Genomic DNA, 10,323 nt, shown 5'->3' on the forward strand with positions numbered 1-10,323 from the left:
CCCAAAAGAACTAAAAGGGTTGCTTCATATTTTCAAGTACATATCAAATGAATGGATGAGTACTCACCTTCAGTTCATTTATTTTCTCCCAAATGGATTCTGTAAATACTTAACTTTAAAATATTGATTTCAATAATTGCAAAAAGAATGAGTGCCAAGCAGTCAATAGACAAAAGATAATGCATCTGCAATAGGATGCAACATTTGTTATGTATCCCAACAGGAAACCTTGCCCAAAAAAAGCTACAATCAAACTATAAAACCAATTAGAATTACTCTGGAAAGTAAGATTACTTTTTGCTCAAATGTAAGTTAAGTTAGCCACTCTACAAACCTGAGCTGCACAGCAGCAATGAGTGGTGTTCACCATAAATAAGATACTGGTATCAAGCTAAAAAGACAGTCATTCTACCCATCACACAAAGGAGTAAGAATGCAACAATTGTAGTGCCAACATGTAGGAGGCTGTACGTCCCACAGATTGTATGAAACATGTCCCCTTCAGCTGTTCACAACAAGCTTGCTAAGCCTAGTGATTTTACACTCCACGGCCGGCTTGAACAACTTAACTGTCAACATTGGATGTGATTTTGCAATATAGTAATATCTGCTACATAGAGTGCATACCTACAACCATGTTAAGATGGTTTGTTGGATTTGCAGAATGGCACATGTTTTCAAAGCAACATCTGTAAGTATAAAGGGCCCTATTCTCTGCAGTCAGAAAAATAAATTATTAAACCCATACCAGCTGTCTTTGACCTCTTTGGGGATGGATATAGTCTTCTCTTCTGTTCCACTGCACTGTTTGGGCGTTTTATGCCAGTCACAACATTTTGGGAGTCTAAAACTAAAGGTTTGCTTGTTTTTCTGATAGCAGGTGGAGGGTCAGCCATACCTGTGTAAGATAAATTTTAAAATAGTAAACCCAAAAAAAATGCAAGAAAAAAACCCGAGTAAAAACTGGAAGGGGAAAAAAAGAGAAGCTTCAGAAATTGTGACGTTCCTAATCCCCACCCAAGTTGAATGGAATAAATAGCCACTTGAATGATGGGGATCTGAAGAAAATTTTGAAAAAAAATTGAAATTAAAACTGTTTATAGCTCTTAAATTAATTCTGGTTAAGCTGGTACAATACTACTTATCTCACCTATTGGAGAGGATGCCCAGACGAAGCACATGCAATATTGGCATCAATCTTATAGTTTAAAAATGACCAGCTCAACCAAGTTTTGCTATTATCTTGGATGCTAGCTGAAGTACTACAACAAAATTGACAGATCAAAAAATATCCTAGATGGGATTTAAGTGTCATGTTAAAAAGCAACCAGACAGTATTATCATTCAAAAAGTTAAAATGGCATATAGCAAAAATAAACTACAAAACTTGAAGAAAAATATCTGAATTGCAGCATAACACATTAAAACGTAATAATTATTAGAGTCACTTATGGATCAATTCCAATCTTTTTAATACTAGTAAGCGTTGAATAATAGTCTAATAACACATAGCAATTTGAACAAGGTTAGAATGGCAGGTGGCTTTTATGTAGGTTAACGCTGGACAGCTGTAAATTTAGCTTTGCAGAACAACTGATTTTGTTCAGTCCCAAAATATTGCTTTTACTAGGTAGTAACAACATTGATCATCTTTTTCACTTCCCATAGAATACTTTTGGATTTTTTGTTGGCATGTGCTCTTTATCCTTTTTTAAACACATATCAAAAATGCAGACAGATGGCTGTTGGTTACTCCTTTGAAAGATTTATTTTCTAAAAGAAGAGCAAGGTTAGGGAGTTCTTCCTGAACAGTGACTAAATCCAACATTTGACAAAAGCAGATGATTGCAGATTCCTATGGTGTTAACGGAAAAGTATTTATACTGTGAGAACAGGTAGAGTAACCATACAAAGGCAGTAACTTAGTTTTCAGATCGATAAAAAAAAAGATTGAACAAATTTCAAGAGGATATCAGAGTTGTGTTTAAAAAAGTTTAGTCTCTCTCCCAGCAATAGTTCAGGGCAGTTTAAGAATCTAGGTACCTCAGCAATACAGTTTAGTTCATGAATCTGCATGAACCTGTAGTAGGAAGCAATAAGCAAACAGTATCAAGTACTATAGTAGTTCAGCATGTTTTCTCAGTATCCTTCCCCAATTTAATTGATGCGCATTAATACATATTACAATAGTTACAACATCCCATAATTACCTATATTAAAAAGTTCTGCTGATTTTTGTGTTTCCGACACAGTTAATTTTGACGATACCACTGAAGATGTTCTCTTCACGCCAGGTATCTTTGAGATAGCTTTAGTTAAAGGAGGCGTAGATTTGATTTTGGGAGACATCTGAAAGAAAACAGGCTTGATAAACCAAATATTTCCCCATTGAAAGAATTATTCCAATTCCAGAAACTAATATTAACACCTTGATTTGATTATGTTCAGACACACAAATAGCAATCCCAAAGCTCTTGTCTCAGTGGTTCTGTCCCTACTTGTGGTCTAAAAGGTCAGGGTTTACGTTGCACCTGTTCTGGAAGGGGTTCATAACATATCCAAACAATTTGATTGAAGATAAATAGAAATAGCAAGTTTCAAGAGACCTGTTGTCATGCCATAATTGACCCAAAAGATTAAAACTCACATTATGAACAAGCAGAACATCAACCTCATTTCCAACAACCACAAATTCTGAACTCTGGAAACCTTAAAGAAACAATGCATCAGGTAAATGTAGAAAAATAATAATCTGCGGGGGGAGAAAAAAAAAACAACCACAGATGTGGGGGTTGAAGAGAAGAAAACATTATTCCAAGCTCCGATGTCTGACCAGTGTTTACTGTGGAGAAGGACATGGAGATACAGAACATGGGGAAATAAATAGCAACATCTTAAGAAATATCCATATTAGAAGTGGTGCTAGAAGTCTTAAAACACATTAAGGTGCATCAATCTCCAGAACCTGATTGTGTGTGCCCTAGAACTCTGTGGGAAGCTAAGATAGATATTGACGAACCCCTTGTTGTGATATTTGTATCATCAATAACCACTCGCAAGATGTCAGAAGACTGGAGGTTGGCTAACGTATTACCACTATTTAACAAAGAGCCAGGGAACTACAGACCAGTAGCCTAACATCAGTGGTGAGCAAGTTGGAGGGAATCCTGAGTGACAGGATTTACATGTATTTGGAAAGGCAAGGACTGATTAGGGATAGTCAACATGGCTTTGTGTGTGAGAAATTGGTGTCTCAAACTATGATTTGAGTTTTCTGAAGTAGTAAAGAGGATTGATGAGGGCAGTGGGTGGACGTGATATATATGGACTCCAATAAGGTGTTTGACAAGGTAACTGCTTAGCAAGGTTAGATCACACAATAGAGGGAGAATTCACTATTTGGATACAGAACTGCAAAGGTAGAACACAGAGGGTGGTGGTGAATTGTTGCTTTTCAGACATGACACCTGTGACCAACTGTGTGCCCCAAAGATCAGTGCAGAGTCCACTGCTTTTCATCATTTATATAAGCCATTTGGATGGGAATATGGTACATATGGTTACTAAAGTTTGCAGATGACACCAAAATTAGAGGTAAGTGGACAGTGAAGGTTACCTCAGAGTACAATGGGATCTTGATTAGATTGGCCAATGGGACAAGGGAAGGCAAATGGAATTTAGTTTAGATAAATGTGAGGTGCTACAATTTGGTAGGGTAAATCAGGTAGAACTTATACACTTAATGGTAAGGTCCTGGTGAGTGTTGCCAAAAGACTGTAGTGTAGATTCATAGTTCCTTGAAAATGTAGTCACAGGTAGATAAGGTGGCAAAGGTGGTGTTTGGTATGCTTGCCCTTATTGGTCAGGGCATACAGTATATGGGTTGGGAGGTAATGTTGCAGCTATACATGGCATTAATTAAGCCAATACTGGAAAACTGCATGCAATTCTGATCTTCCTGCTATTGGAAGGAGGTTGCAAAACTTGAAAGGGTTCAGAAAAGATTGAAGGGTACTGCCAGGTTTATAGAGTTTGAGCTATCGGGAGAGACTGAATAGATTGGGGCCAATTTCCCCATGGGCATCAGAGCCTTGGGTGGGTGGGGTGACTTTACAGAGGTTTATAAAAGGTGATCATGGCACAGATAGGGTCAATAGATAAGGTCTTTTCTCCAGGTTTTGGGGGGGCGGCGCGGGGGGTCCCCAACTGGAAGCCATAGGTTTAGCGCAAGGTAAAGATTTAAAAGGGATCTAAGGGACAACCTTTTCCACACAGAAGGTGGTGCATGAATGGAATGAGCTGCTAGAGGAAGTGGTGGAAGCTGGTACAACTGCAACATTTAAAAAAGGCATCTGGATGGTTATATGAAGGATATGGACCAAATGTTGGCAAATGGGACGAGATTTATCTAGGATATCTGGTCGGCATAGACAAGTTGGACCGAGGGGTCTGATTCCCTGCTGTATCTCTCGATGATAAGAGTTGTGTATCAGTTAAAACCTTATACTACTTGTACATAACGTTAGCCACTACAAAAAGAGATGCATTGCTTTAGTGAAATATAAAATGGTATAGAAGGAGAGTGTGAAACCACAACTTACTTTGGTATTGACTCTAATGTGGTATGGTGGAATCTTGTTGTTATTTCCTAACATTTGTCCAGTTGCTACTGCACGGCCCAGCCTTCCTGAAAGCTGACGAGGCTTTGGAAGGCACAACTTGGAAAAACCAGGTGGTTGAATTGAAGGTTTTCCTCTTTTGACAGAAGAGCCTATTTTACATGTTTGAGCTGAAGATGGTACAATATCCTTCTGAACTCCAGATTTGCATAGTTCAGACACTGATGCTTCAGTAATATTTTTCTTTTTGGCTGCTGGGAGATAAATGAGTTTTAAGGAATTCTCACTTCCCATTTTGGTTTGCTGCAATCGTTGGCTAGGTGCATTTGATGTTTTTCTACCACTGGATTTAGCTTCAGTGACTTCAGTGCCAGAGCTTTTGGCAACATCTATGGTCTTGTCTTGTTCATTTGGGCACTTGCCCAATCCATCACTTACATCAGCCTGAAGGGTGGAGGATGAGGCCAGGAAAGAACGGTCAAGTTGCAGATATTCTGGAAAAGTAGTTTTCCCAGCAAGGCATGGAGTAGAAATGCAGTTTGGAGCCCATTCTGAACTCACCAGATCATGAAAGGAATCTGCATGCTCGCAAATACTTTGTTCCTTTTTCTGGGAGGAGTCTATGAAAGGGAGACTTGTTTCTACTGCACAAGCTCCTTTATGCAATTCTACAGAAATGCAGACATCACCTGGCTTTACTTCATTTGATCGTTTCTCCATACCTGTAGAATAACTGCCCTTCCCGAAGTTCAGCGACAAACTGGAGTGATTATTTTTGCCACTCATCTTTACTTGCTCCAACTCTGATCCAGAAGTCAGAGCTTCAGCTTTTCTCACAAGCTTAAGATTCTTTGGAGTCAGTCTGACTTCATTGGACTCTGAAGATAGAGAGAGTTTGTAATCGGCCAAGTTGGTTGTTTTGTTTGGATTATTTGCCAAACTATCTTTAAGTTTTGGTGCAACAAATGTTGCATCCTTGCAATCACTGACAGTTATTATCCTATTTAACTCATCTTGGTTGGTTGTAGTTAGAGACTGTTCCAAATTAGACAAAATATCATTTGTAAGACAGCCTTCATGCTTTGAAGCAATAAATGTTGCATTTTTATGGTCATTCAAAATCATGGTAGCATTTAATTGAATCTCTTCCCTCATGGATACAGGCAGCTTGCAACGGAGATCATTTCCTAAATCTTTATATTTTGAGGTATCACAAGTTGCATTTTTTAAGTCATCCACATTCATAGTAACATTTAATTGCAATAAATCTTGTGGAGACATGGACTGCTTAAAATTAGATAAGGCAGAAGTCTGAAGGCTTTTTTGAAAACTGTTTTCGTCCTTTGATAAAACAAATGTTACATTTTTATCTTGCACTGTTACTGTATCATCCAACTGGATTAAATCTGTTGACAAAGAGAGAGACGGCGTGCAACCTAACAAATCAGGTGGCTCAAGTTCATTTTCAAAACTTCTGTGCTTTGGTAAAATTTGTTTTTCATCACTTAACAAGCTTCTTTCACTCAATACCAAATCTACCTTCGAAAGGGACAAATTGGAATTAGACTGGATCTTGGCTGGCACAAAACATGAAGAGGCATCATTCTTTGTGTCTGAAAATGTGATTGATGCATCATTCATCACTTTAGGTACATTTAACTGGATATACTCTACATTGGATAGAGGTGACTCATTCAGGACATTGCTAGAATAAACATCATGCTTTAGAGCAGTATCTTCCTCATCATTTAAGTTACTTTGTGTTATAGTTTCATTGAATTGTATCAAATTTTCTGGAGGGGACCAAGGCAGAGCTCCAGTCTCAATATAGTCATTACTCATTCTAGTACCAACAGTTAAGTCTCCAGTTTTGATTTCTGCTAGTTTTTGCTGACTACTCATATCCTCCAAGATATTTTCTTGCAATTTGGAGTGGCAGAGAAGTGCCAATTTTGCTGGAGAGGTGTTAGAACAGCAGCAGGAGTAGATAGAACTATCCAATGGTATTGGTTCCTCACTTATCATGGAAACACCAGTCACTGGAATTGGATTTGCTGTACCAAGTGTAAGAGGAGGATAGGTTTCCCTTTTTTCATTTAATTCAGCAGCTATATGTAGACATTCTTCTGCAATGAAACTGGTGAATAAAGGTGTCAAGTTACTTGGTTCTACAAGAGGAAGAGGGCAAACGTTTGATTCTATTTGTTCCTGTTCAGGTCTACCTTTAGAAATACCAACGTTGGGCAAGTTTTGATGTAGGATCATATCCAAATCTTCTTTTTGAGGAATGTGCCTCATACATGTGGCTTCAGAACTTGGTAGGCAAAACGTTGCATTCAAAGAATTTTCATTGGAGTGCGCATCTGTTTTGAATTCAGTATCCACTTTTTCATCCAACGTTTGAGTAGAATTTAGAGTGAAGGAGCCTGTGCTAAAACGCCCCTTTTTGACAGTGGAGACACTTGGTGTTCTTGGCACTTGTTTCTCAAAAGCTTTCAAGTTGTTAGCATTAATAGTCTGTTTCAATTTAGGCAGTAGCTTTTTTGAACATCCTGCTGCTGGACTTTTTCTGGTCAGGAGTGAAAGTCTGTGCTGTGATGCAGCTTCATGATTCGTGCTAGTAGTTGGGAAAGCAACTGTATTACTTGAGGTGCCAGTGGAAACACGATGCTTGGATACATCTAAATATGATTTCCTTGACTTAAGCCTGCACAATGATGTTTATCGGCATGATTTTTCAGGGATGGGGGGGGGGGGGGGGGGGGGAAGAAACAAAGGGGAAAAATAAGGGAACGAACATTAGGTGATCAGCAACATTGTTTTAAAACTGTACATTGAGACAAGGCAAGCAAAGAAACAAGATTGTAGTGATAAAAATGTGTACATTTGATAGCAAAATCTGAAGATCAGCTAACTAATTATTTCATGCAAAAAAAAAACAAAATCAAGTTTATTTTTAGAATTACTTCTATTGGCTCCAAGACTGAAAACAAACAAAAGTCTTCCGTCATTCTAATTTGACCTCTCTGAAAATCAAGAATTATAAAAGACAAACAAATTTTGACAAAGGTACTTAGAAAAACTAGAAGCATACGGGACATATGTTGGGGCTCTAGACATTCATTCTTCACCCTAGTGGATTAAGGGGAGTTAAAAAAGATACAGAGTTAGAAATAGAAGATACAGAGATCAATTTCAAGCAAAGGCAAAATTTCAGCAAGGACAAGATTGGTGGAAAAGATACAGTTAAAAGGAAAAATGTTGGAGAGAGAATAATGTATTGGCAAAAGTAGCAATAAGTTTACCTCAAGATGTTATCAAGGAGTTGGAATCATTCATACTATAAAGTGACAAGGACAAAAAAGTAAAACAGGAGGAAATAAGGTTTTAAAGTCAGAGCAATCAGGGTGAAAGTATAAAGTAACAAAACAGGGGCCAAAAAAAAATCAAAGTGATGTACGTGAAGATGGAAATTAGCAGGAACAAATTCCAGGCACATCAGATACTCTAGACTGAGTATTTCACTAGTACATTAAAGTTGCGAGACAATCCAAAATTTGGCACCCAAGCTAGGAACTGAGTTTGGAAGTGATAGCATATGCAATCTCCGCATGAACACAGGTATGGGACTTAGGAGCAGAAGTATGCTATTTAGCCTTCAAGTCCACATTTTTGTATCCACTGCTCTTACACACATCTGAACTTTATATTGCCCCCTCCATCACCACATTACCCATGGATGTTTCTTTTTAATTCTCCAAATGAACAATTTATACACAAAGGCTGGTAAGAACAATGCAACCAAAGGTGAAAGAGTGATTAGGGGCAACGGCTAAACCAAAATAGAACGATTCAAACATTGTGTCAAAGATGCATAGCACAGAAACACATCCTTTAATCAACTTATTCATGCAAATCAGACATTCTCTATTAATTTAGTGCCATTTGCCAGCACTTTCACCATATCTGTCTAAACTCTTGTTGTTCATATACCCATCCAGATGCCTTTTAAATATTTAAAACTGTACATTGAGACTCGTCTGGCAGCTCACAACACACACACACTTCAACCTTTCCTTCCCCCTCCCCACACACACACACACATCAACCTTTCGTTCCCCCCCCACACACACACACTTCACCCTTCCTTCCCCCCCACACACTTCAACCTTTCCTTCCCCCCCCCACACACACTTCAACCTTTCCTTCCCCCCCACACACACACTTCAACCTTCCTTCCCCCCCCCACACACACACTTCAACCTTCCTTCCCCCCCCCCACACACACACACACTTCACCCTTTCCTTCCCCCCCCCACACACACACACCCACACACTTCAACCTTTCCTTCCCCCCACCCACACACACCCACACACTTCAACCTTTCCTTCCCCCCCCCCCACACGCACACACACACTTCAACCTTTCCTTCCCCCACGCACACACTCTTCAACCTTTCCTTCCCCACGCACACACACTTCAACCTTTCCTTCCCCCCCCACCACGCACACACACACTTCAACCTTTCCTTCCCCCACCCCACACAACTTCAACCTTTCCCTCCCCCCCACCCCACACACACTTCAACCTTTCCTTCCCCCCCACCCCCACACACACTTCAACCTTTCCTTCCCCCCACCCCACACACACTTCAACCTTTCCTTCTCCCCCCCCCCACACACACACTTCAACCTTTCCTTCCCCCCCCACACACTTCAACCTTTCCTTCCCCCCCCCACACACTTCAACCTTTCCTTCCCCCCCCACACACTTCAACCTTTCCTTCACCCCCCCCCACACACTTCAACCTTTCCTTCACCCCCCACCCACACACTTCAACCTTTCCTACCCCCCACCCCCACACACACACCTCAACCTTTCCTTCCCCCCCCCCCACACACCTTCAACCTTTCTTCACCCCCCACCCACACACTTCAACCTTTCCTTCACCCCCCCCACACACTTCAACCTTTCCTTCACCCCCCCCACACACTTCAACCTTTCCTTCACACCCCCCCCCACACACTTCAACCTTTCCTTCACCCCCCCCACACACTTCAACCTTTCCTTCCCCCCCCCCCACACACACACACCAACCTTTCCTTCCACCCCCCAACACACACACACTTCAACCTTTCCTTCCCCCCCCCACACACACACACTTCAACCTTTCCTTCCCCCCCACACACACACAACCAACACTTCAACCTTTCCTTCCCCCCCACACAAACACACACTTCAACCTTTCCTTCCCCCCCCCCACACAAACACACACTTCAACCTTTCCTTCCCCCCCCCACACACCCTTCAACCTTTCCTTCCCCCCCCCCACACACACACACACTTCAACCTTTCCTTCCCCCCCCCCCCCACACACACACTTCAACCTTTCCTTCCCCCCCCCCCCACACACACACACACACTTCAACCTTTCCTTCCCCTCCCCCACACACACACTTCAACCTTTTCCTTCTCCCCCCCCCACACACACACACAACACATCAACCTTTCCTTCCCCCCCCACACACACACTCACATCAACCTTTCCTTCCCCCCCCACACACACACTTCAACCTTTCCTTCCCCCCCCCCCACACACACACACTTCAACCTTTCCTCCCCCCCCCCACCACACACACACTTCAACCTTTCCTTTCCCCCCCCCCCACACACACACACACTTCAACCTTTCCTTTCCCCCCC

General features: G+C 41.2%; 1 protein-coding gene across 3 annotated transcripts in view; it reads right to left on the minus strand.

The window, feature by feature from the left end:
- LOC122557393 (uncharacterized) overlaps window positions 1–10,323 on the minus strand; it is a 38,846-nt gene that overhangs the window by 14,134 nt on the left and 14,389 nt on the right. The window contains exons 2-4 of one of the 3 annotated variants that reach the window (XM_043705055.2): window positions 4,602–7,326; window positions 2,211–2,349; window positions 749–898 (exon numbers count right to left, since the gene is read on the minus strand). In XM_043705055.2, the coding sequence (XP_043560990.1) occupies window positions 749–898; window positions 2,211–2,349; window positions 4,602–7,326 (3,014 nt within the window). Of the gene's footprint in view, window positions 1–709; window positions 899–2,210; window positions 2,350–4,601; window positions 7,327–10,323 lie in introns of those variants that run through there. The other 2 variants (XR_015758616.1, XM_087991882.1) reach the window with 2 other exon arrangements.

This window comes from Chiloscyllium plagiosum, unplaced genomic scaffold (genome assembly GCF_037043375.1).
Source record: "Chiloscyllium plagiosum isolate Xiang-an unplaced genomic scaffold, Cpla_swu_hap1 HiC_scaffold_11, whole genome shotgun sequence".
NCBI classification, from domain to species: Eukaryota; Metazoa; Chordata; class Chondrichthyes; order Orectolobiformes; family Hemiscylliidae; genus Chiloscyllium; species Chiloscyllium plagiosum.